Raw genomic sequence first — 27,847 nt, forward strand, 5'->3', positions numbered from 1 at the left:
GTTTGAGATCTTCACTGTAGATTGCTTTGCTGGGCTATTTCCTTGGGAAACTATCTTGTTAGTATCTTTCAGGTTTGCTCTGAAGTTTATCAGATTCCCCAGAAAGACTGAGCTTTTGCTTGGAGCATATATGCTTGGCTGCCTGCATTCTGGGAGCCAAGTTGGGGAAAAAATGTCTAGGGAGACTCAACATTCCTTACGTATGGTTTCTCTTTTTGGTATGATACTTTTAATGTCAAATGTGTATGCTTTGTTGCCCCTCAGTCAGAGACTCTCTCATTTGTCCTCGTTAGAGAATCATCTTCCAGTCTTTTTCTGGGATTGGGAAAGAACCGTCATTTGGCTACTTAGAGTGGGAAAGAAGATCTGGGGTTCTGACTGCATCTTAAATAGATGCATTTAAACCCATTCCCCTAATTTGAGCCCTGCCTTCTCCACCACAGAAGACTTTGGGGGTTCTGCTACACAAATCTGGTTGCTTCTCAACTTTCCCCACTGCTGGCTTAGGGTTCAGCTTTTCCAAATTTGCTCAGTTATCAATGAACCGTCACTTTCCAGCTTCATATTTTTGTCGATATTGTCTCTTCCTCCACCCTCTTTCATCCCATTGGTTTATGCCTTTTTGCAATATTGCTTTATTGTCTTTTTAGAGGCTTGCATGAGGGAATGAAGGCAAGTATATTCTCTCTCCTTTCTTTAACTAGAAGGCCAGGGGTAGTTCTTGGCTTTTGAAGAACTAACACTTCACAGTGTCTCTTTTAATTTGAAACATGTAGGCCATACACTTTCTCCGAAAGAAGAGTCTCAAGTGATAGAAATTCATGTAATTTTTCTTCTTAGAAAAAAATAAAATGAGTATGAAGCTTCAGCCACCTCATAAACCTTTAAGCCTTTCGTGTCTAAATTACCCAGACAACCAGATAATCACAGCTCTGCAAATCCACCCCTGACCTCCCACCCCTTTAAATCAGAGACTCCTGAGTCCATTTCCTTTATCCTTTTAGTAGTAGCCTTTTAGTATGTTCCAATAAGTGCTTTCAACTGGGCAATATACATATCATGCTTTCCTCATTATTACTGGTCCATTAAAAATATATATAAAAATCAGAGGAAGGGTGTGCTGTGAAAAATCAAACAATGGTCATTGTACATGCATGAGCAATGGGTTATTCTTGGGATATTCAATACAAGTGATTTACAAAAGGCATACCTATGACACAAAGGTGAACATTATTCTTAAGTACATTTTCCTCTTCTGGAGAAATCGGAGATTCCTTTCTCCTATTCCTCTGCAGTACCAGCACTGAATAAATGTAGGCTATGAAATTTATTCTAGGTGTCAATGGTCTCAATGTAAAACTTTTGGGGAGGTTCTGCTAGAGAAATCTACTCTGTCAGGCTAGAATCTGCAAAATATGGATATGAAGTTGTCTTTTGCCTCATCTTATTTTTCACCCGGTGCTAATTTAAAGGAAGCCTTCAGGAGACACAAAAGATTTACAGTTCTAGGAAAAATTACACCTTAAGCCCTCAGGTTTGCAAAGCTCTCAGCTTCGCTCTCTTAAGCTTTGCAAAATAATAGAATGCTGGCCCCTTTCTTTTACAAACAAGGCTCAGTTTAATGACCTAGCCCAGGCCACCTGGCAAGTCACTGGTAGGAATGACGTGTAGTGAACTTGTGCTTCTGGAGTTACGCCCTTATTTCAAGTGGCATAGAATATATCCTATTCCAGGAGCACAGGCAATATTGCAGGGGTATTGCATCCAAGGATGAATGCTTTAGACCTCCCCTTTTCCTACCTTAAGAACACAGGGGTACATCCAAGTGAGAGATGACAACAATAATAAAAGGAAAGATCATATTTAATTCCAAAATTAAGTAGAAAACAATCTCCTATTTGATGGGAATGTCAAGAAGGGGTGGAAAACCATCCCTAGCTGTGAGACTTCTATGACTATCCAGGACCCCAGAGAGAATCTGGGGGACAGGTAGAGCCTGGTCTGGCCTGCCTGAACCTGACCCTGTTGTGATTTGTTGCATTTAGGTTAAAGAGCCTGCATGAGCCTGTTCGGGTCTGCAGCAGACCCAGGACAGCTCTTGGAAAGCGGGGGTACTTGGACACTAGTGGCAGTAACAACAGCATGGCTTGAGGTCCATTTTCTTTTCATTCAACTTGAAAATAAAAAGAACACCGGACAGCTGAATATGGAGCTGATTGAGGACGTCCACAAAAGAGAAAGGAAATTTTCAAAGACCATGATGCGGAGGGTGTTATGAGCAGGGTGAGCGGGGGGTATGAGGGTGAGGAGGGGAGAGCAGAGGTTGAGAATGAGCAGAAGGCCGGCATCTCTCCTTTAAGTGTATCTTTCAGAATCAATTCTTGGTGTAAGCCCAGCCCTGATCTACGTGGGACCTTTTACTTCTCTTCCTTCTTTTTCATATTTGGGCGGAGAAACACTGCCAGTTAAGCATATCAATTTAGGAAACAGATTACTTTTTATGGGTCCCATTTTATAGGAACGCTTACTTTACAGATTCAATTTCTTCTATTACAAGTAGCCTTTGGAAGTTCCAGGGCCAACGGAGCTTCCTCAATTTACAAATAAAGACCACAGAGGACTTGCCAAGCAAGGGATAAAGCCATTATTCTCTTATTTGGCCATAAAGCTGCCCATCTGGTGATAAGATTCCAATGGTGGGAAGCCCTGTAACCTTTTGAGGGATTCTCCAGGCACTTAACTTAACCCTGAGTAGCAACTGCGTTGGCGACAGACTTGGCTTGGGAGAATATAAGCAAATAGAGCCATAAAAATCCTCCAACAGGATCTGCACTGTTCCCTACCCCACTTTCCCAACCTGCGTCGATCAGTTGGGTACCCTCTAGGCTTGTTGATTTCCACTGGTTTCTCCTTTTATTGCAAAAGGTCAGAAGGCACTTCCATATTGTTTGTGGACATCATGAACAGGGTCAGCGTCTAGGACATGGGACATCACAAATGGTCGGTCATGCAAATTTGATGTGACTTTTTACAGCCTTTCAGGGGAGAGACCAGGGAGCCATTAATACATAAGAGCAGCTGAAGCTCCTCCTCTCACAATTCTGGTTCTAAGACAGGACAGAATGCTTTCAGAGCCTCAGAAATAAAACAATGCTACCTCCCTTGATCCTCTGTGAGATTTGGGTGAGTGAGCCTGACTGGGGGCTTAGCTCTGAGATGAAGAGCCGCAAGGAGGACCTTCTCATGTCTCCCTGATGAGCTGTCAGGACCCAGACTTTGCTGGTTAAGAAACTGAAGGATCACAGCACAAAGGGTTAAAGTGGAAGAAGTATAGATGTTTATTATGAATTAGCGTAAACCTTTTTATGCCTCTGACAAAGTAACAACAACAAAATAATCATTCTGATCAAAGGACCTCCAGGGTTTCATATTTCAAAAACACAGATAAATAGCTTACCACAGATAAATAGCTTCACTGTATGGGTATTTTCCAGAAGCATCTGAAAATTTTCCAGGGGGTCTGTAGAAGGGGATGTGTGACTAGTGCATCCCCTTCCCCTACCCCACTGGAAAGAAATGTCCAGGGATTGGGCTGCTGGAAGGGCAATATGGACCCATTCAAATTTCCTCCCAGGGACCAATCCCTCTTAGCCCTGGGGGATGTCCTTAGCAGGTGGCTGTTCCCTGGTTGGTGGGGTGGAGGGAAAGCTGAAGACCAGGAAGATGGATGTGTGGCTTTTGCTAGAAGCCGTCCATAGCACACCCCGGGGGGGTGAAAGGCTTCTAGGTGGGAACTGGGACAGTCAAATTCTTGCCGATTATTAACTGGGCCCTCATTTCAGAAAGCAATGCTGTTTTTATAAATTGGAACTGACTTTAAGAAACAAAACACACACACAAAAAAACCCAAAAAGGAATAGAAAATTTTATGCTGAAAAAAGATCCCCAATGAAACAATCAGTAGCACATCGCATCTGTGAAGTGTCCCAGCTCCCTGTAAAGACTGTGTCTCTGACAATGGTTTCTTTCCAAGGTCATGGAGTAGGTGTTACACCCCAATCTTCATGTCCACATTCTGCAGGTTCCGCCTCTCATCTGCGGTCATAAACTGGTCTGGGGTCTCTGACGACTCCTTGTTCACCAAATGCACCATCTCCTGAGACTTGCTAGCTTCTCCGTTGAGTCCGCTGGGCTTTCTCTCCTCCATCGTGCCATTGCCATTGTTGATCACCAGCTTTTTCTTCTGCCCACACCTAATAATTTTAAAAATCACGTGAGAAATGGGTGCAATGACCCAATTATCATCGTCACTGTCACTGCCACCATCACTACAGTTGATGACAATCTGAGTATGTTTCATCCTACTGACTCTTAACAAGTGGCACTTCTCAAAGTGAGGTCCTTGAACCAGAAGCAAAATTTAACAAATGTAAGTTTGTTAAAAATGCAAATTCTCAGCCCCACCCCAGGCATACTGAATCAGAAAACTCGAGGAGAGGGGCCCAGGGTCTGTGGTTTAGCAAACCCTCAAGGGCTTTCTGATGTGCACTTGAGTTCGAGAATCAGTGGTCACAGCTCTGGGAAGCCAGTGCTATTATTATCCCGTTATCACAGCCAAAGAAATCTTGGGGCTCAGAAAATTCCATAACTTGCCCCAGGTTACTCAACAAATACTAAAAGAATTGGGATTCAAACCCCGGTGTGTCTGACTCCCGAGTTCTAACTCTCCTTCCACCATACTAAAGAAGGGAAATGTTTGCCTCTTTCAAACTCCAGCCGTTTCTGCAGGCTCAGCTAAACCATCAACGGAATGACTGTAAGTCATTCTGATTTGCGTATTCAAGGAAGTCCCATTACTTCCTTTCCCGGTCAACACGTTGTGGGCCTTGTCAGGGTTATTACTGCAAGTACCGAGAAGAATGAGACAACTCTTTTCTAGAAGTATAAGGCCATATTGATTTTTCTCTTAACATTGGTTAACTGTCGTATAACCCTGGATATAGGAGGTTTAACTACCTCCTGGGCAAGTTGTTCACTGTTACTTTAAGATTTCTCAGTAACATTACTTAAGATCCAAATGCAGAAGGTCTTCTATGGAAGGGCATGACCTTGGCCTTGTTGCTGGGTCAGAGCATTGCCTTATCATACCCAGCCTGACGCAATGCTTCCTCTTTCCTGTAACATAATCACTGCCATACATCTAGAAGTCAGATGCTGCTTAAACAAAAGCAAAGGTGCAGACCCTCACAACTACACATGGAGTGGGGATGGGGGGAATGGGCTAGCATTTATTGGACACCTCCCGAATGCCAGGCACTTTGCATGTAATTCCATGTAATCCTTACAATAATCTCACAAAGCAGCTGTTATTCCCATCATACAGCAGTGGAAACTGAGGTTCAGGAAGGTTTAGAAACTAGCTTGAGGGATCGAGTCAATATTCAAATCTAGGCTTTTATGACCGAAAGCCTGGGCTCTGCCGCACTCAATTCAGGCTACTAACCGTCTGGAGATTTGGCAACAGTATGAAGTCGGAATTGTTCACTTTGCCACTGGATATGTGGAGTTGTACAGACAAAGCTTCTATTATTCATGATCATGGGCCGTTCCCTCTGGGACTGCCAAGGCCATAAACTTTAATCCCTTGTTTGGGGAAGTTAGACATTATACATCCTGAATAGGAGGTTGATCCTGTCTCCTCTGGCATGACGCTTGATGAGGGCTCGGGGGAAGAAGGATGCTTGACTTGTGATGGTCTGTGGGGCTGGGCATATGGATGCAGTCCATATAGACAAGAGCAGGGGCTTGGAAGGCCTGGTTTGGGGACCTGAACGCTGTGTGACCTGGGGCAACTCACTTCACTTCTCCGAACCTCAGCTTTCTTATCTGTAACACCAGGCTGTTGAGAGTACCGGTGTCAAAGGATTGTGAAAATCCCTTGAAACGGAGGTTGGCACTGGATACATAAGTCTACCACTGTTTTATTTGTTGCTCTTCTGAACAACGTGGGGTGAGGAAACCGAGGCCTTGGATAAGCACTTAGAACAGTATCTGGAACACAGTAAATGTTCAAGAAGCACTTGTTGTAATTGTTAACGTAACCAGAGCCATATGAAATGTGTTTGGTTTGTTTCTTCTGGCTACCCCCACCCACCTTGTTATATTTGCTCTGAAGATGATGGAAAAGGCCAAAGGTGGACGCTGCTTACGTCTTTTCAGATTGCCAGGGGGTATCTCATATGTTCTTTGTTTTTGATAGTTTTTTGTTTAAATTCAATTTTATTGAGTGTAGTTGATTTATACAATGTTGTGTTCATTTCTGCTGTACAGCAAAGTGATTCAGTTATACATACATATATACATATACATTCTTTTTCATATTCTTGTCCATTGTGGTTTATCACAGTATATTAAATACAATTTCCTGTGCTATGGAGTAGGACCTTGTTGTTTATCCATTCCATATATAATAGTTTGCATCAGATGTTTTTTGGAGAAAAGGTGTCTTATTAAAGTAAATCCCGTTCACCTACCTAATGTGTACTTGAGAAGTTGGATGAAATATTGTGGGGAAGTGATTTATACTCATAAAAAATGTTTGTGCAAGGGGGTGAAGTGGGGAGTAATGTTATTACCCTAAACGAAGCTGATTTTGAAAGTGGGTAACATTCAACGTGCAGGCTTAGGAATATTGGGCTTGGGTTTGGTCCTGACCCCATTTCCCTTTGGATTCATGGTCTCTGTTTTTTGTCTGAGTTCTTTCAGGAGGGCAGGGTGATGCTCATAAATAACTCAGCCCAATATTTGGTGCTCCGGGCATTTCATAAGCACTTTTAAAAAGCAAGTTCTAATTCTTTCATTCTTATTAGTTATAGGAATGTTAAAAGAAACATTAGAACTGAGGGTACTTCAGAGGTGATCCAGCTAACCTCTTTTCTGAGTCCAAGAAGTCGAGCATATCACGCGAAGCTACCCCGCTAGGTATGGCCAGGAACTACACCGGATCTGCAACTTTACGACTTTATGACTCTAAAGGTCAGAGATTTTTACTGAACTGCCTCTGGCCTGTATCTCCTTTCCCCTTCAATCTCAGGCATTAGCTGAGGATGCACTGACGACACGATGTAGAAGATGCCAGACCGAAGCCTGGCCAGGAGCGGGTGGGGTTTAGAACCCAGGTAACATATATTTAGGGAATGGGGGAGTTTATCCTGAAAGACTTGGGTGGGTGAGGAGTAACTTAACAACTGACCTTCTGTCTCTTCTACCTGACAGTCCTTAAAGATATTTAGAGGTTTATTTTGCATTGTGTTGGAGCTTTGCAATTCCACCCAGTAGCCACCAGCCAGATGTGTCTATTTAAACTTAAGCTAATTCAAATGAAATAAAATTGAAAATTCACTTCTTAAGTCGAACTAGCCACATTATGAGGGCTCAGTAGCCACAAGTGATTAGTGGTTGTGTATTAGCACAAACGTGGAACACTTCTGTCATCACAGAAAGTTATACTGGACAGCTCTGTAGAGGGCAGGAGATTGGGTTAGCAGAGATTACAGTGGGCTACACTGCTACAGCTTTATGATGGAACTCACGGATCACTTCCTCGTGGAAGCCCATGTTTAACTCTCCCACCCCCACTTCAGCAATTAATGCTTTTCCACTTTTATCTTTTAACTGTAAGTAACATAACAGGGACTGGCCCAGAGAATGTTCTCAATAGACATTAGCTGACTCAAATTCAACAGGCCAATAGTGTCACGAAAGCTCAAGATTCTTGCAGAGAAGGGATGGTACCCTTTTCGTTGTAATGTCTTCCTCTTCTCTGCAGTGTTGACTGTCGTAGCCACCCCTCAAAAGAGGTTTGCTGAATAAATGAATGGCTGCTGTAGGCTTCTTATCTTCAACCAAACTTTCTTTGATGAAAATAGGATTCTGTATCCCTCTATAATGCAACGCGCGAAGCAGAAAGGCCTCAGCCTTTTAAGAGGATTAGAAATGGGCTGGCGGCTTTAGAAACACACTGCACACTCGGGGCCTGTGCAGCTGTTAACCACCCTTTAGCTACGTGGCAAATCTGTTTTTGATTATCAAATCAGGACACAGTAATTTACAGCATCCAAGCAGCTACTTTCCCTGTGAGACACTTGCTGTGCCAGCTCCTGTGTGTCCCTGTTTGCCTGTTGCCAGGGTGACCACTGGTCTTGGCAGGAGGGGGAGGAAAGCAAGGGGGCCCGTTTTTGCTGCAGACATGATGAGAAGCGACACAGGAGCTAACCAGCTACACTGCAGGGACTCCAGCTGCTCTGGGGACAACTGAGATGCTTCTCCAAGTTCTCCCCCACGCTGCGAGCATCTGAGGCCAACGTTTCTATGGTGACGTGCACAAAGCTTATGGACTGTATATGTGAGCAGAAGTGGTGCATTCTAGGGCCTGGAACAAAAGGATTGATTTCTGACAATAAGAAATTCATATTTAATTGAGCAAAAGTCATCTAGGAGAAAACACAGAGGCCGAGGGAAAGTATAAAGACTCTTTGTAAGGGCTCCCTCAAATCGCATTATTTAAATTCAGCTAAAAATAAAAAAATCTCTTTCCATTTAGTCATGGGAGACTTCTAGGAGGTCTTTCAGATTTATTTTCCTAGTTTTTGTTCCTTATACAATTGGCTATCATGACTAATTTTTTTTTATTTTGCCCTCAAAGGTACAGATAGCAACACAGCTATTCGACTTTAAAAGCACTTTCTTTAACTTGTACCAGTGTAAAACGACATTATTTGATTTCCTCCGATAAGTATGGGCTGTAACACGGCAATGAAATGAGCTGTTTCTTGCTTTCCAAAAGCCAACAAGAAAGATTCTAGAATTTTCTCCAGGTCTTTCCCCAAATGGAGGGGCATTTTCTGGCCTGTTAGATGATCTAGTGATACAATCAATGTGGTCCCACTTGGATGTAAGATTCTTTTGCCTTATAAGAAGGAACCTCAAGGCATGTTTACCAAAGGTTAAATGTTCCCCTGCATTTGCTTGGAGAAAAATCGTGGCTCTTTAGAACATGTTGAACAAGAAATTTAGAATTACACTTCTGGAATACCCCTGTGAAAGCTCATTTCCTCTGATGCTAGAATTGCTGTTCTCCTTCACTTCATTTTAGGTAGCATTATTTCTAGAGCCTGGTCACAGCTACATCAGGTATGTGCATTGTGTACGTTCCAAAACAATAGGCCTTGGTTGAGGTCGGAGAGAGGGGACGTTTGACAGTATGAAAACAGCCCACATGCCAGTTCTAGGGAGCTGTCGTTTTTCAGACTTCCCTCAGGAAAGTTTTTTATTGTCTCATACACCTCAGTCTCAGGGAACTCTACCTAGGCCGTAACCTGAATCCTTTCAATGACAGCTTCCAGAAAGCAGAAAATACTGTCATTCCAAAAAAAAAAAACCCAGCAAATAAAAACACAAACCCGATACCTGCTTTAGGTAAGGGTTCTAGAACTTTCTAGGGGCCTCAGACAGGCTAAAGGGCCAACCCCTGAAACTCTATATAGCGTTTTTGTGCACTATGAATTCACAATAAATATGTGTTTCATGAATCAATGAATGAGTATATCTTTTATGTCTTCCTGGTGAGATATTGTACAACTTTCAGCACATAAGAGTCTCCATGGGCTCAACCCCCCCCAGAATTAAGAACCACAAAAAAGTCAACCACTATTTAAAAGCAGATGTCCAAATAATCACAGTCTCCTTTCTCTAAGGAGTATATGCCAGAGCAGAGCTTCTTCAACTGTACTGTCCACATGAATCCCTTAGCTCTTATCAAAACACAGACTCTGATACGGGAGGTCTGGGGTAGGGCATCTCATGCTGCCTTCCTAACAAGCTTCCAGGGCGTGGAGGCTGCTGGTTCCAGGGGCTACACTCTGAGTAGCAAGGACATATCACCTAAGGCTTTTCAGTTTTAGATTAAAGTATGGTTGACTTACAATATTCTATTAGTCCCAGGTATACAACCTAGTAATTCGATATTTTTATAGATTGTACTCCATATAAAGTTAATATAAAACATTGGCTATATTCCAAGTGTTGTACAATATATCCTTGTAGCTTATCTATTTTATACTTAGTAGTTATACAGCCCAAGTTTAAATGATGCCCTTTCAAAGTTGAAGGCCCTGAAGAGCATCCCCTTACCTTCTCCTACTGTTGACAGCGATGCAAACTGCAAGAATCAAAGCCAGGGCCAGGAGAGATGCCAAGATGATCAGCCATTCTGGTGGGAAGCAAAAGATATCCATGAACTTGGGAAATAAGCTTGTGAAAACAGAAATGCACTTTACAAATTGACCTGGTCCAAAAAAGAATTACAGTCAGCTCTATACATGGGCTCAAGCAAAGGTCCAGTCAACAGCCAGACAGTACTGGAAGAATTATTTTGCTGTAGGTCTTTGCCCAACAGGACTCTTGTTTTCATCCCTTATCATCAGTCAAGATTTCCAAGTCCCCCGAAGAAAAACACGTTTCCAAAAATGTGTACAATGACCTGTGGAAACCTGTAGATGCCTTTGGTGCAATGTTATTAAATAAATTAAAGGAACATTCCTTTCCTATATGAGAGCATTCACCTTACATTTTATTAAGGAACAAAAATGGAGGCCACTAGTGGGTGGGCAAAAGGACATTCCTGTGTGTATAGGGCAGGGTCATTTGGCAAAACTTGTCAAAATCCTTCAAGATATACAGCCTTTGATCCATCATTAACACTTCTAGGAATATATAGGACCTCAGACTTAGCTATAAAGATGTTTATTACTGTGCTATTTGTGATAGTAAAGTTGGAAACAACCTACTATCCAACAATTAGGGACTGGTTAAACGAATTAGGGTACATCCATTGTATTGTGTACTAGGATACAGGGGAAGAGTATTTAATGACATTGGAAAGCTGTAGCCAACTAGTTGGGAATGTAGTTTACTAAACAGTGTGTATAATTACATGTTTGTATAGAAATTAGATCGAAAAATAACAGAAAGGACATACATGAAAATGGTAACCATGGTATTCCTGGATGGTGAGGTAGATAATAAGGGATTTATATTTTTACCCTTTTGTTTAGCTGTATTTTCAAAAATGTCTCCAAAAAGTAATGTATCACTTGTAGACCAATAAAATGTTATTTATATGTTTTAAAACCAAGCTTTAGTGGGATTAAAATATGACTTGACAATTTGCAAGTCAATTGCAAAGTGGGCCGTATATCCACGCAATGAACTAAAGCTTAAGGAACAAGAAAAATGGGAAGCCATTCACTGGCCATTCTTCTTTGGGAAGCTTGATTCTCCTCTGATTTCCTGCTCAGTACTGCCTCTGTCTGACCTCTCCCTGGTTAGGTGAGTTTGGGGAGGGAGGTAGAGTTAGGAGGTGGGGAGGCTGACAGGAAGTAACCATTTCTGTTCTTTTCCCAGGGTTCTAGCCCTGAGATGCTCCATATTCACTCTCACTAGAGCTGGGGAAAATCTTGCTGCCTGATTATAGCAAACTGCATCCCACCCCCCACCCCCCAGCCCACTCCCCCTCTCCACGTGCTCTGCTCAGATAAGCCCAGGTAAGGGGACGCGGCCCACACCACGTTCTTCCCTCTCCCCAAGGGAGGCTCAGTCTAGAGACCTCTGAAGAGCAGAGTTAAAAGAGTCATTTACAACCCTAGGAAAAACCTTCCTTTATTGTAATCCCCCTTTACAAATGCCCAGTTCTGAGCCCAAGTGGAATAAAGAATTTGCCTCAAATGCCTTAAATCCTTATGCTCAAGGGAGCCAAGTGGCCCAGCCTTCTCACTGCACATCACACATTCTGAAACTTTCTTCCGTCTGGATCAGTAAAGACTGTCCCTCGAGAAAAAGTAGTTTTTCTTTTAGTTTTTATGCCAGAAGAATATTCTCACTCCTCCTAACATGACCCTTGTATCTCCCCATTGTCTGCAATGCAAGGGGAAATTCACACGCTTCACCCAAAACCCGGAAGTAAAGCGGTAACTGGACTGGGATAGGAAAAGGATCAGGGGATGACAAGGAGCCCCTGGGGTGATCACTCATTTGGGAAGGAAGCTGTAGTAACTAACATGGCGCTTCTATGGGACAGACCAGGGACAGGTCTAAATATGAGCTCAATCTATGGGACCGAGATAAAAAGGAATGTCCCATCCTTTCCCACCAAGAGGCTGTGGTGCTCTCATTCACCCTTTAGCTTGAAAAGAGGAGCCATCAGCTTCAAGGTTAGACAGGCAGGAGAATACGCTTTCTAGCTGATCTCTGCTTCCTTTCTGGGACATTCAGAGAGACCCACTTTTAGCATTATTTTTCCTTCACAGCTCAAAACTCACCTGGAATTTGAGGTTTCCGCATAGGACCTGAGGTTGTGTTTGCCCCACGTTCCTGACTCCCACTTGAGTGCCCTAAAGAGAAAAACAACATCTCTCAACCAAAGTTTGGCACGCATAACCACGAGTTCCTTACAGAGCAGCACATAGGGCCAAGCTCTATGCGCTGCATCACCGTAAAGCTATTTATAGATTCCAGCCACAGACATTTATAATGTGTTGCATGGAAAAACACCTCCCCAGAAAAACTCGGTTTGATTAAGGCTAAGGTTTGGAAATGTTATTTTTCTACAAGAGCATGAGAATTCTCAGCGGCAGTACTATGCAGTGTTTAAGAGGCTGTTAAGCAGGACAGCCCTGGGTTCAAGCCCTACTTCTGTCTCTTGCCAGCAACATCTGCTGGGTCAAGTCATCCCTCTCTAGGTCTCAGTTTTCCCACTCATAAAATGGGGTAATAATAGAATCCACTTCATCATCATTTTACAGAGGTTTAAAGAAGTGCACAAGAATGGTAATTGTGTGCAGTTCCTGTAATAGGGAACAACCTCTGTTTCTATTACAAGTCAATCACTAAAGAGATGCTACCTATAAGCTTAAATTATACATAATGGCCCATCTTTGGGAACCCTGCCTCCCAGGGAATGAGCATTATGGTAAAATATCTTTGTTTCACTCATAGGAAACATTCTGATCAGCCTCACCTGTGAATGACTGCAGGAAGGAAGAAATTAACACATCCCCTCCGGAGGCTGACGGGAAACCAGGAAAAGTTTGACTTTATTCCCTCCTCTTTTAGGATAAAAGAAGCCTGAATTCTAACGCAGGCAAGGTCATTCTTTGCGATACCAGTCCATCTTCTCGGTCTGCTGGCTTTCTGAATAAAGTCACTATTCCCTGCCCCGACACCTCATCTCTTGATTTATTGGCCTGTCACGCAGCGAGCAGTACGAGCTTGCACACAGTCACATTACAATTTTCTGTTCTTAACTTAGGACTTTGCTACCCTGGACCAGCAACCTCACACGGGAGCTTGCTGGGAATACAGAGTCTTAGGCCTCATCCCTAACCTCAGAATCCTCATGTTTAACAAGATCCCTAGGGGATTCAAATGCTCCAGGTAGTTGAAAACAAATCTAGAAACCACGTCCAATATCTTCAATAGATATAAATATAGGTATTAAAAAATAAGGATTTGGGGTGGGAGGGGCAATGGCCCCTTCTGTCTGTGAAAAATCACCTGAAGGAGTGAGTGTGCCTGTTAATGTATTCCTGAAGCATGCATTGCTTAGAAGACAACATTTTCTACTGCTACAAAACCAAATAAGAGACAAATAAAGGATCTCAAACTGGAAGGAACAGGAAGTATCACAAGATAAAGAATCCAAAAGTCAGAACGGGAGGTTCATCAAAATGATGGAGGAGGGGCTTCCCTGGTGGCGCAGTGGTTGAGAGTCCGCCTGCCAATGCAGGGGACACGGGTTCGAGCCCTGGTCTGGGAAGATCCCACATGCCGCGGAGCAACTGGGCCCGTCAGCCACAATTACTGAGCCTGCGCGTCTGGAGCCTGTGCTCCGCAGCAAGAGAGGCCACGATAGTGAGAGGGCCGCGCACTGCGATGAAGAGTGGCCCCCACTTGCCACAACTAGAAAAAGCCCTCGCACAGAAACGAAGACCCAACACAGCCAAAAATAAGTAAATAAACAAAATGACGAAGGAATTATGTTTTAAAAGAAACTTCTAAGACATCTTGTGAAGGACACTCACCCAAATGAAAGTTTTGGTTTGTGTGTGTGTGTGTGTGTGTGTTTTGTGCTTCCTCCACTGCTTCAAAGTGAAATGTGAAAAATTCCCACTAAAATCAACTCTTTTTCCCTACCCAATAGGACCCCACTGCAGAATCCTGAAGGCTTCCAAGAAAAAAACCAAGGAAGTCTGTTTGGCTAATCAATGAATGAAGACAGCCAGGCCTTAAATGGTCTTTTCTCAGAGGGTCAAACTGCAGACTGTGCATAGGGGACTCTGCAATTTTGATGGCTGTGGTTATTTTGGGTAGAATGGCTCCTGTTTATGCAATTTGATGTTCTTGTTAAACTCAAAATGGAGCAAAACAAAGTCTACCAGACATCTGGCTGTTTCAGCAGGCCATTTTGACAGTGGCCTTTTACTTTACAAATCTCAGAAGGAGTCCAAGGGGCATCCTCTAGCTGCCTCCCAGACGCCTTGGTCATTATTGGCAGGTGTTTGCCTGTACAGGTCATGGGATACTGGCCATCTAAACTAGAGATCCTTGCCTTGAAAACCACCTAAGAGATACAGCCACTCTCACTGGTCTTTCTCTGACTCGTAGCAGTCTTTGATATTTGAATGGGACGCCACTAATGGATCACAATCCCTATTTTGATTTTCAAAAAAGTGCTCCCAGCAAGGAAAGATCTGGGTGTGTGTACAACCAGATGAAACCTCCCGTTTGAACAATACACACCTGCACAGGAGGCAAACAAAAGAGACTGCTCCCGCCCACCTGATTCTCACTTCAAGCAAGAGCTGAAGAAGCTGGAGGAAGATGGACAAGACACAGCAGGCCGCCTCGCCTTGCGCCCTAGAGGCCTGCAAATCTAGCCCGGGTAGGGCTGGATGGCGAAGTTCTGCAAAGAGGGATGCTTGACAGTGCAGTTGGGAGGTGAGATCCTATCTAAGACATATGCACAGAGATCATTCAACTGGCTCTGACTGTGAGGAAAAAGTCTAAGACAGTGCTAATCAAACTTCAATATACATACAAACCACCTAGTGGGGGAGGGGTGGGGGAGGCCTAGTTAAAATGCAGCTCTTGATTCAGTTGGTCTGGGATGACCGGGGAGTCTGCATCTCCTGCCGGCTCTTAGGTGATGTCCCTGCTGCTGGTCCAGGGACCACACTTGGAGTGGCTGGGGTCTCTTGACTTTAAAGAGCACTTCCTTTTAGTCAGAGATCCATATATCATTTCCAAAGCACTTTCAAATTCCTGATACCACACGCTCTTCACAAGAACTCTAGGAGGTAACGGAGGCCAGTGTTCTGATCTCCTTTTTACCAATAAATTGAAGCTAGGAAAGGCTAACTGCCCCACCCAAGGCCCCCAGAGAGCTTGGGACTTCTGTCTTTATTTTAGGAGCACTTCTACTAGGCCCTTACATCCCTGTGCTCTTACAGTATAGGTTATTACTGAAGCCACCATGCAAATATCCATCTTCATATTTGCTGTAAGTGTGTGAATCTTCAAGCCTGGAAGTAACCCTACTCCCACTTGGGCATGAAGGGGAGGACAATAGTTCATATGGCTTACCTGGTTTGCATGGGGTCACCTGGACTGGTGACTGTCAGGGAGACCACAGTGAGACTGCACTTGCTGCCTGGAGTAATGTTTCTAGGGGTGTGATCATTACAGTAATTACGGCAGTAATGATGGTCATTACAGGGTACTCTCTCCAGATCCAGCTTCTAGAGGCAATACGAGACCTCTGGGCTTGAAACCTGGCTCCACCACTCAGCTCACTAGTCATGTTAACTCAGCCAGGTTGCTTAGCCTCTCTGAGCCTTAGTTTCCTCATCTGTAATATTGGGCTAATAATAGTACTGACATCATTAAATGAGTTAATAATAGATGAAACATATGAAATCACTGATATTTGACTGTTGACCTACAGAAATGGCAGTTTCATATGGTCCAACCTGATACATGTAAAGTGTTTAGAACAACGCCACCAGCACACAGTAAATTCTCAATAAAGGCTAGCTATTATGCCACGTTCGGGGAGGGGAGGTTATGCTAAATGCTTTACAAGGATACATCATTTAGTCTTTAAAAGAACGTCCTGTGACAATTATTATTATCCCAATTTTATTGGTTAGGAAATCGAGTCTCAGATCCTTTAAACAAGGTCTCTCGTTAGCATGTGGAGGAGTTGGAATCAAACCCAGGCCGTTCTTTCTCCAAAACCCATGTTCTTCATCGCTCTGGTGTAATGCAATGTTAAACTGAGCGCCTGCCTGAATTCTTCCTGATCCTTTCAGATGGAAGTTTTCTTGAAAGCAGTAGTTTTCAAAGTGAAGTCCCTGTCCCAGCAGAATCAGCATCACCAGAGAACTTATTAGAAATACAAATGCTTGGGCTCCACCCCAGACCTACCGAATCAGAAGCTTTAAGGATAAGACCCAGCAATGTAGTTTAATAAGCCCTCCCCGTGACTGTGATGCATGCAGGGAACGTATGAGAACCGCTCTTCAGGAGACACTGACTCATACTTCATCAATAGTCAGCAGGTTCAATGACAATGACAGTAAGTGACTAATGCAGCTCACACTCACCAGCTGATTCGGATCCATGAGTTGTATAGGACCTCTCGCTGGGGTCATGGGGTGAGTCTTGGTCTTCTGTAAGGAGCAATAAAGGGAGGTTGAGTACTGTGTGCTCAGTTACACTGCCACCTGCTTTTCCTCACGTGTGCATTTTCACACAGCCCATCACAAAGTTTAGCCTTTTAAAGGTAGCCAAAAACAATGACAAAGCAGCTTCGAATGGGTTCCACGATATGATATTCATTGCTCCATCTAATGATGAGTGGTCTAGAGCTTTAATCAAAATTTTAAAAACTGGGACAGCACAGACCTGCGAGGATGACCATAGGAAGTGTGGCTTTAGTAAAAATCCCCAAACTGTAACACTCTACCAAAAATATTATGAGGTCTTAGCAAGTGTGAGGTGAGGATTTGATGCTGTGTCTTTGAAATAAGGACTATATGCTTTGGATCATGACAAATGTGATCACTGGGAATGCGTGTACTCTGTGGCTTAGGGCATGAGACATTTAAAGAGATTTCTCTGAGGCAGGAAATAGAAAAAGGTTTTGGTGTGCAATAAAGGATCTTGGCGTTGAATCATGTAAGGATTCAAAGAGAAAAGTTAACTGTTTATCTAGAGGAAAAGTCTGAAAATAAGTGAGAAAGAAATGGACAGATGGTAACTGACACGTGGCTAAGGTGCGCCTGGTTATTAGACTATGTTCCAAATAATATTTCCCAAAAACTAAATCTGTATTTTTAACACCAAGGGTTACTATAATCCCATCTTCTCAAACATCCATCACCAAAAGGCTTTAGATGAGGCAAGTTTATGAATTGCTAAAATCTGGATCCACAGGTCAAATCTTGGGTTCGGCATATGGCAACTCTCGATCTTCTCCCTCCTCCCCACACATTTTCCAAAACTCTAATGGAATCTTAAAGCAACAAAACACAGGACGATAGTTCATAAAATGGCAATGGTCACCCATTATGAAAGGTTCTTATAAGGAATACACAGTAATCTGATCTTCACCATGTCCTTGTTTAGACAAGGCAGGCACAGGTGACCTGTAATCGATTATGTAATTGTACGGGGGAGATAGACTGCTTTGTTCCTCGGCTGATGGTTAGAAAAACTGAAAACAGCATTTGCTGAAATGCTGAACACCAATACCCCCAATACCACCACCACCATCACCATTATCACCACCACCATCACCACCACCACAATTCCAGATGTTTTCATTTTTAACATCAAGCAAAATGATGGAGAAAAAAAATGTATGGGAGGAAATGAGCCTTATCTGAGTGCTCTGGAAGAAAACAAAGGGTGATAGATCATTTAATACATGGAGAACCATGGAAAATCTGTCTATACCACCACAGAATGTAGAAGGAATCAGGGTATGTAAATATCAATTTTGTAGAAAGTATTTTATTTACTAACAAATAGACTATGTAATCCTTCAAGGCTACTGTAACTATTAAAATTGCCATTTAAAATTTAAATTCATTTGGGTGCATAAAGGGCTCTATTTTGCCAAAAGAAACCAGGCAGTGCTCTAAGATTCATTTCTCCAGAAGAACACTGACACTGCTGCTAGGAATTTTTAATAACTGAGGGCAGACCTATGCTGAATAAAGAACCAACGAATGTAAGGGCTTTTGTCTTGCCAATACTGTCGAGGTTAGTATATTTTTTTAATTTATTGTTTTGGCTGCATTGGGTCTTCATTGCTGTGCATGGGCTTTCTCTAGTTGTTGCAAGTGGGGACTACTCTTCATTTCGGTACGCGGGCTTCTCATTGTTGTGGCTTCTCTTGCTACGGAGCACGGGCTCTATGCATGTAGACTTCAGTAGCTGTGGCTCACCAGCTCTAGAGTGCAGGCTCAGTAGTTGTGGCGCACGGGCTTAGTTGCTCTGTGGCATGTGGGATCTTCCCGGACCAGGGCTCAAACCCGTGTCCCCTGCATTGGCAGGCAGATTCTTAACCACTGCGCCACCAGGGAAGCCCGAGGTTAGTATTTTTTAAACCTGTTTTCCTTGAAGCCCTGGGATGGGCAGCCCAAGCATGTGGGCTCTAGGATAGAGGCCAAGCACGTGGCATTCTCATTCTGGGTTTTCTGTCCCACATCAAGTAACAGTATCACAGCTGTTATCTGTTTTACATGTTGGGTTCTCGTAAGATTTATTATTCTTTTGAGAGGGAGGGGGATGGGAAAACACATAGGCTACTATATATATATACACACACATGCTACCATATATATATAGATATATATTTTTTTAAAATCATGAATATCTAATATCCCTTAATGGTTGAACGGTAAGAACATCTGAACAGTTGGCACCAGGAAGAGAGAGTTCAATTTTAGTTTCTTAGCCAGGGTATTTTGCAGTTTCCTTTTCTTCAATGTTAGTTTCTTAATGAAAACAGAGAAACAAAAGTGGAAGCAGGGAGGATTGCTAGTTCCATTCCATGTGTAACTTAATTGAATAAGTCACCTTCAGTCATCTCTTTGCCATCACAACAAGAGAAAGGGTGCCTAGTCATTAACAGTAGATTGAATCATATAGTTTTAAGTGTACAACGTAGTTAGAAGAGGTTATCCATAAGCCCTTCACCAAAAGTAAAGTTCACCAATCCATCACCAATAAAAGAGAATCTCAGAGCAAAGATATTAGTATATGGAAATTATTCACAAGTTGGGTAAAACCTTACTACATAGGCAGCATATATTAGTTGAATCAAATGAAATTGATACTTGACTACTTTTACTTACAAAAATATCCACTTCATATGGTTCAACTAAATATATCCCAAGATCAGGAAGAAGACAAAGAAAGAAATTCTGCCATAACAACCAAGTCACAAAAAATAGATGGAAATTTCACAGGCAAATGAAAACATGATCTAAAATAAATCTATGGCACTAGAATGATGATCTGTGTGAAAGCCATTCCCATGTTACAAATCAGTCTAATCACAGCCTACACAGAAGACATCCCCTATAATATGAAAGGATGTGTTGTTTCTCCCTGTAGAGAAAGCAAACCAGATAACAAATGGCCAAATTACCTGATAAAGAAAGATCAACGTTAGAAGTAGAATCTCCAACAATAGTAACTTCAGGGGACCCAGTCTTAGCAGGGGTCACTGGGATGAGGGTTCTGTATTCATTTGTGTCTGGAGAATAAGGAGTATAACCTTCCACTGAAGTAGTTGAGTCTTCAGGAAGATTTTCACCTCTTCTGCCACCTGTGCCATCATTCCTATCTGTGTGGAGGTGGAATCAATGGTAAACCCACATTTGTAAGACCACCACCAATTGTGCGCTTGTCTTCTGAACGTGAAATTGCTGCAAAGCTTTCCACTTGTTATTTGTGAACATGGAGCAAAAGACAGTGTGGTTTGTTACACTATTGAACAGGATCAATATTTTGCAATCAGTACCACCTGGACATCATTCAACGGAAGAGATTTTGGTGATCCTAATATCTAGAAGAGACATTTGTTGCATCATCTACCTGGCTTATTAAAATAAGGTTTATGCCGCTAGAACTGTTACCTTGAAGTCAACTCAGGTACTAGATAATCTTGAGCTCTTGCTCAATTGGACCCACCTTTGATGAAGTGGAAGAAACAAGCTATTGAGCTGACAGGTAAAATTATGCTCCCTGCGACTGGAAGAGCAAATGCAAAGTTTCAAAGACGTTGAGGCTTTGATTATTCTTTCCTTTGCCAGAGGGCACTGCTTCTTGGTCACCAGTGCCATGGATTTATGGTCCAGAGGATAAATGGCAAAATAATATTATTAATGCAAGGAAAATAGAGATTGATATAATTCAGATCTTTCCACCAAATCATACATAAGTGATCTGTTATTTTTAAACAAAGCCACTAACTCTGGAGTTTAAGAAACCCAAACTTTAAGATTAAAAACATATAGTTTGCATTTAATATACAATGGCTTCTAAGAGATCTACAAAGCAGAAAACTCCAAGAACCATCGCCAGCCACAGCTTCTGACCAGGAGCAAGAGCACAACAGCCAACTGAGGCACCTCCACCAAAGACACTGCAAAAGCACCCATAGTTCATTGACTTGTTTGTCAATAGCCGAAGCCACCTGGGCTTTACAGTCCTTACTGCTAGATGTTGGAGTAGCAGTCACGGGATGGTCTTTGTCTTCTTCCAAGCCTCCACGTGATGTAGAGAAGCTCTGAGTATCACTCTGCTCTGTTTCAATAAGGGATGAATCCAGTATTAATTTGTAGTCATGAAACAAACCCTCTGTTATCTGCTGACAGGGAGGATCTAATAACAGTGGAGTCAGATGGATAGATGCATAGGAATACCAAGGTTTGTGCACACCATTCTCCTGTGATTGATAGAAATGCGCAACAGAATTCTGCTTTGCCGCTAGTTGGCTTTGTTTTTCAGTACAATAAACAAGGTAAAATGCCAAGGTGAAATCTGGGCTAAAACTTTGCCCACCCTGGATCATCCTGGCCCAATTATGGCATTGCTTCCTGTCACTCAGGAAAATCAGAGAACCCAGAGACAAAGAAAAAGGAATGTTTGAATCCCGGTGTTCCTATCAACCATCAAGAGCACCTTGGCTGTGTGTCAAGAAGTGTGACTATAGGGAAAATAAACACGATCATAACAGGTAGTATACATGTAACCACAAAAGAGGAAGAAGCTCATCTAGAAGAACTTGCTCAGGTAACTCAGATCAAATTTATACAAGGAAACACTTAAGTCTCTTCTAAAGAACATTAAATTAAGTTACCATTGTACTCACTTATTAGGTTTTTGATCTCATCTGTGGATGGGAATTCTCATCACTGCACTGAAATGCCGGGAAACGCTTGTCTGGGCAAACACAGGGTCCTCACTGATATACATCCATTTCAGGTTGAACCATTGCCCATATCTGAAATGGCTTTCATTGTTTTGAGTTAATTTCTTTTGTGTTCTTCTAAGAAAGGGACTGACCTCTGAGTTACAGGTGCAAGCACTCCATAAAGCACACCACTAAGCCATGTCCACCACCAAGTAAATATTACAACCAGGAGAGAGACGGTCACCAAATCGCAAACCCAACATCAGAACAAAAGTCAACAGGGACATAAAGTAGGAATATGAGACCCTCCATGGTCAAGGAGCATTTTCAGGCTTATCTGCATCTGCTGTGACGCTTAACACTGGGTTACTTACATTCTTGACAATTAACACGTCCTTGCTGATTTTTCCCTTTGCCTAAAAGGGCTCACATGAAAAGACTCTGCCCATTATGTGTAGCCAACAGTGAAATGAGGCCCTCTTAATTCTGGATTTCTTTCATATTCAGTCAAGAAATTATGAATGACTTTATGGTGATATCTAGGATAGCCCTATATCTGTGGTGGACATTAAGGCTACTAGAAGTTTAGCATTGTTTCTACCAGATGTTTAGCGATAGGAAGAGATATAGCAACTGTTCCTCTTTTGTTCCCGGGCCCTGCAACCCATGTCAATTGTCAACAACATATTTGCTCCTCCTCTGTGGGCTGATGTGACTTCCCTACTCTCTGTGATTATCTGGCCCCAAAACATGTTTTTACAACCACTGAAAAAAGGCTACCCCTCTTCTGCCCTGATTGAAAGATGGGAATCTAAAGGAGCTGGTCAGTTAAAGCATAGAGACACCACTGTCCTAGCTGTGGTCTTAAATTTCACTGACATAACTACTCAGAAAAGGAAAATCAAGTGGAATGGAGCCCCACATCCTTTTTTTTATGTTTCAACATAAAGTCATTGAATCTGGAAAGCACCACAAATGAAGGTATAATCAGATTTAAAGAACCATCAAGAAAATATAGAAAATGAAGACAGCTTTTATGTTCTGAGCTGAGCTGAGCCACGCAGCACTGAATGTGCTGTACCATCACCAAGCCCTGAATGTGCTGTCCCATCACCAAGCCCAAGCCCTGCATCGGGTCCGAGGAGAGCAAGAGCTGAAGCAGGAACACAGATCAACAGAGACCGAGTGTCATTATCCTTACGAGTTGTCACTGAAAGAGGTCCTGTCCTGTCCAAGTCTTCCACCAAACCTGTGTTTGGATCTGCAGAAGGCTGAAGCGTTGTACTATGGCTGGTGTCCACATCTGAAGGAATTAAATCAGCGTTATTGCTTGATTTCCTAACTACTATCTGAGGGTTGTTTATGGTCTAGAGACAAATTATTCTTATATTCAAACCTGTATAAGAGGAAAGAAAGCACTTACTGATTCATGTCTCCAGAACTGAAACGGATTATCATCTCTCCAAAAGAGCATCCCAAGAAGTAACTGGTTTTCATTTAAAGGCTGAGGTGTATGAAAGCTACAATTTTTGTGGTTTTTTTTGCTGAATCTGGAAGAATGCTAGATGAGCACATGACGGGTCTCCCAAGCCTTGCAGGCAGATGGAAATATAACCCACGTGTGGCTTGTCCCATTCTACACAAGTGATCTGACACATGCAGAAAAGACAAAGTGCACTGGTTCAGGCACCATTTTGTCATATCCCCTTGACGTGGCACAAAAGCTTTTGTTACAGCCCTTTCCCTCATCTGCTCCTCTTTCGCTTCACAAAGTGAATGTACAACTAAAACACAAAATCATCGTCCCATACTATCTAGTTGGCGGCTACAGGAACATTTTAGGGCAAGGAATAAGAAGCAATGGATGTCAGTGAATCATTCTTCCTATAAGCGCAAGTAGGAAATGTCTTTGGAATGTAACATGTACAATGCTGAGTGGTACAGAAATTTCACTGAAATATTTATAGAAGCTGTTTCTAATAACTATCACAAATCGATTTTGCTGAAATAAGTCCTGAGTGAAATAGAGGTCACACAAACCACAAACACCATCACTATTGCTGGCTCTTGGATTCAAAGACCACCCACACTGCTGCCTCTGGGGAGATTTAATGTGCTCCAGATGACTCCGGAGGGAAACAGTGGAATATTAGACACCCACGTCTACATTGCAGCCTTTACATATAAAAAGAAAAGAGTATCAAGATCTTTGTAGGACAAAACGTGGCTGACTCTATTATTTAATAATAATAATAGTAGTAGTAGTAGTAATAGTAACAGTAATTATTCAAAAGAGAGGAAAGGCTAACTAATCCAAATCAAAACCCCAAATGGATATTCTCCCAGAAGAAGTCCTGCCTGTTGATGGTCTCTAGACACTCTTGTTCATCTTTCCTTTAAGAGGTATCACACCATTCCATGGTTGAAGCCAATTGTAACATTCTTAACATCATCAGTTTGACGGAAACTCATTCTGTTCATCAGTATGGAGACGTAATATTGATTCTGAAGCTCTATTACTGGCTTGGTTTTCCACAATGGTTATCATCAGAGCCTCTAGCCACCATGTGCATAAAATGTGTAATGGGCCTGCAAGTGGCACTTCAGCCACACAACATAATGGCCCCAACCTCACCATTCACAGTCATCTTCCTTTGTGACATACGGATCCATTCACTCTGCCAAATTCATTCCTTGGCTTTCCTTCCTTTAAGCCTGTCCTTACATGTGTTTCTTTCCTAGAAAAACTTTCTCCAACTCCCTTTCTCTGACTAACCAGGGTTTTTTCCATTTTTCAAAAACCAGATCCAATCTACATCTCTCTGATGTTCTCCAGGGGGTCCTCTGAGTTTATTTTGTGTTTATTGCTAGCAATATTCATTTGACATCTATTACTTATTTTATTGTACTGTTAGATCTATTTTGAAGCTGACTGTTTTCTTTTCCTGGCTAACTTTTAAGTTCCTTAAGAGCATGGACCATGAATTAAGCGTACATTGTTTGTCTCCGTGAAGCATTGCACATAAAGTATTAATACTTTAGCTATTAAATACAATTCTATTAGCAGTATTTAAGACGATTGTACTTTAAGGGATACATGATCACTAATATTTGGGTACAACATAGTTAGGGTGTTCTGGAGAAATGAAACCATAGAAACTGTTGGATTGATTTTGGAGATAACTTTGTTTAACTCAATACCAAGAGACATTATCATTGCATACTGAGAACTCATTTCAGTAGTTTTGTGTCACGTATACCCTTGGGAGTTTGGACCCAAATAATATATTTAATGCTACGACTGAAAATTCATATCCCCATATTGGTTCTTTTGGTTGATCTCCCTTTTTGGAATGTTACATTTCTGTGATCAAGACATCTTGTTAAATTAAAAATAAATAAATAAAACTTGCATAATTCTATTCATGGATATAGTAAGGATTCTTCCCAAAGATAAAACATGGATTCTTCCACTTCATAAACACTGAGAAAAGTGGGGCACCACCTGCTACCAATTCTTTCAGATTCTCTCAGGAACGTTGTCATCTGGTTCTGATAAAGGAAAAATCCCTTTTAAATATAAAAATTTGTCAAATAAAATAACAATCTTCCATTCTTGCATAACTCCAGCTAGTATTTTCTTACTCTCTCTTGTTTAATTCTGTTTTTGAATTGCTTATAGGTAAATAAGAATGCTAATTAAGAAAACAAGGATTCCATCTTGTGTAAAAGTTGTCCATTCATTAAATTCATGAACATTTACTGATGGACAAGAGTGGTCTAAATCCTAAGTCACTGGGTATAGTATTTATTTCTAAGTGCGCAAGAGTAATTAATACCGTTTTCTGAGCCTTTTAGTTACTTGTGTGGAATGAGTACTCATCAGTGTTTGATCTCTAAGATTTCTCTACCAAAGACAAGTTTTATCTTTGGGTCTATAATGGAGACAGTCACTGAATCCATCACTTCACTCTTTTTAAAACCCTGCACTTAGAAGTAAATGGAAAAGAAATCTTGAAACTCCTCCTCTTCAGAGGAAATGACTTCCCCTCCCATCATTTTAGGACCAATCCTTCTTTAACCTTCCCGCCAAATTCTCCACTCTCACCTAGGATTTCAGATTCAGATGCATATCACTCTTACCAAGAAAACTAATTTTTGAAGAAACTTAAAAGTTCCTTAGGAAAGCAGACTGGTCTAAAGCCAAGGGCATATTTCTAGGAGAAGAGCCATTTGAGGGCTTTCAAAAACATAATATATAAAAAAGCTCGGAGATTATTACCCATCCTTCTTTCTGTTTGATGACCTCGTCCCATTGGATGTGAGACTGGGTCGAAGAAATAAGTCCAGGAACGGTCCTCTTGGCTCTGCACTGTCACTCTTTGATTTTGATGGCTGTCACGGGCTGAGGCTGCTGTGACAATGCAGTTCAAGCAATTGTCAAAAGTGTTAGTTGACATTTGGCCAGGGATACACTGATTTTTTAAAGACTTTATTTTCTATACAAGACAATGAAACCGTCTTCCGGATATAGAGGGCCAGGAAGTTGCAGAATGTTTTAGCAGGTATAGGTTCATTCATGCTCATTTTCCCTAGCAATCAGCATGTGAACTAGAGGTCGCAAAAGCATTAACGACTTCTCCAGTGGGTAGATGAGAAGTTATAGACATCAAGTGAAGATGGAGGAGAAATAGTTCTTTACCCACACCATGTTGCCACCATCCCCTAAGGGAGGAAGTGTAGAAGTCCAAACACATGATGTCATTCCTAGACAACCACGTCCCAGTGAAATGCACATTAGGCCAGTAGTGATTTAGAGAAGGAATCAGGTAACAGCTTCCCTTGAGATAAACATGAAAGTAAATGCCATTCATCTCAAAAGCATGAGTGGAATCTATTAGAAGCATCACCTTCTAACAATGAGATTTATGGCACAGTGGCATATAAGAATGCAGCATGTGCTTTGGCTTCACTCTGAGCCACCGAAGACGTATAGGTAGAAAAGATGACAACAGTAGCCCCTTAGCAACAACTACACCACATATCCAGTCACTGAATCCACTGCTCTGCCAGCTATGCATTCAGAAGCTGCCACATACCAGAAGAACATCATGCATTACATTCTATATTGCAAATAAAAACACAGGGATATTTCTCACTGATATTAAGTAACGATATGGAATTCACATTGTTTTGCAAGAATGCATCTTGCATGCATTTCAATATTTCTGTCACACAGACAAAAGAATCATGCACAGGACCTGGTAGAGCCAAGTTATCTGGCATCACTTAGAAATGTTCACAAGATTGGGTCTAATCTCCCCAGTCCCACAGTTCAAATATAGAGGAGAGGTGTTTTTTATAAATCTAAGAAGAAAACATTGTACATTCAAGGAGAAATCTCCAAATAAACATGACAAAGGGCCAAATGACACCAGACAGGTGTTTTTCTCAAAATGTCTGGCTCCATTTCTTTGACTACTGAGGTTCTGACCAAAAGCTTTCTAACAAGCCCAGGGTTTCACAGAACTGTGTTGTAAAGCCTGGACCCATATCATAGAGCAGATTCCTTTACAAAAGCAAAGGGAGTATTTTATAAGATCAGAGTCCCTGCATCCTCTTACTAGGGGATGCCCAAAATTAGATCTGAAAGTGACGTACGTAAGGGCATATTCTCTGTGTCTCCTTATGTGCCTGTATCCATTTCTGTTCTGGTGATTTGTTACGCGCACTTAAGGGTTGGCTCTGTGTTGACTGAATGGTAAGTGATTAAGGAACTGTAACACCTTGTGACATTTCCTTCAAACTCTTCTTGTTCACTGTCTTCAATGCCCAGTACTTAACCCCAGAGGAAGTTTTCACCCAAGTCTGCCTGTGAAACCATCCATTACCAGTTGTCCCTGCTGTTGAATGAGAGTCTTCTTTTGGCATTTGGGGATATTCCCCAGGCCATCCATTCTCAAACCACTGCTCTTTCTGGGTAGCTGTTTCTTCCGTTGTACTAGTAGGGGGTGCCCGGGCTGTGAGAAGAATGTCAATTGTGAGCTGTTATTGTTCAATTAATTTCCTTACCAACACATATCTTTCTACCTTAAGAGCATATACATGTGGGAGAGAAGGTAGAAAAGGAAAGCAGGAAGGAGAGACACCACTGATACTCTTGAAAGGGATATTAGAAATCAAATGGCCGGATACTTTAGCTTTTCAGATGGGAAAACTGGGGCTCAAAGAAGCTTTGGTTTGCTCAAAATCATATAGCCAGGTTGGTACAAAGTTAGGACCAGACCACGGTCTATGAAT

At 42.0% G+C, this 27,847-nt stretch overlaps 1 protein-coding gene across 18 annotated transcripts in view; it reads right to left on the bottom strand.

Annotated features, from left to right (window-relative positions):
• Positions 1-3,314: 3,314 nt before the first annotated feature.
• Positions 3,315-27,847, bottom strand: part of CD44 (CD44 molecule (IN blood group)) — an 86,668-nt gene continuing 62,135 nt past the window's right edge. For 7 of the 18 annotated variants that reach the window (XM_089914932.1, XM_089914931.1, XM_089914930.1 and 4 more), the window contains 9 exons: positions 27,439-27,567; positions 25,830-25,961; positions 22,749-22,850; positions 20,848-20,937; positions 19,778-19,975; positions 16,722-16,787; positions 12,378-12,449; positions 10,192-10,270; positions 3,315-4,253 (listed from right to left, as the gene is read on the bottom strand). In XM_089914932.1, the coding sequence (XP_089771058.1) occupies positions 4,049-4,253; positions 10,192-10,270; positions 12,378-12,449; positions 16,722-16,787; positions 19,778-19,975; positions 20,848-20,937; positions 22,749-22,850; positions 25,830-25,961; positions 27,439-27,567 (1,073 nt within the window). In that variant the 3' untranslated portion in view covers positions 3,315-4,048. The remainder of the gene's footprint in view (positions 4,254-10,191; positions 10,271-12,377; positions 12,450-16,721; positions 16,788-19,777; positions 19,976-20,847; positions 20,938-22,748; positions 22,851-25,829; positions 25,962-27,438; positions 27,568-27,847) is intronic. The other 11 variants (XM_089914928.1, XM_089914926.1, XM_089914924.1 and 8 more) reach the window with 7 other exon arrangements.

This window comes from Delphinapterus leucas, chromosome 7 (genome assembly GCF_059928025.1).
Source record: "Delphinapterus leucas isolate spDelLeu-1000000601 "Yukka" chromosome 7, BTC_Dleu_Yukka2, whole genome shotgun sequence".
In the NCBI taxonomy this organism is placed as follows: Eukaryota; Metazoa; Chordata; class Mammalia; order Artiodactyla; family Monodontidae; genus Delphinapterus; species Delphinapterus leucas.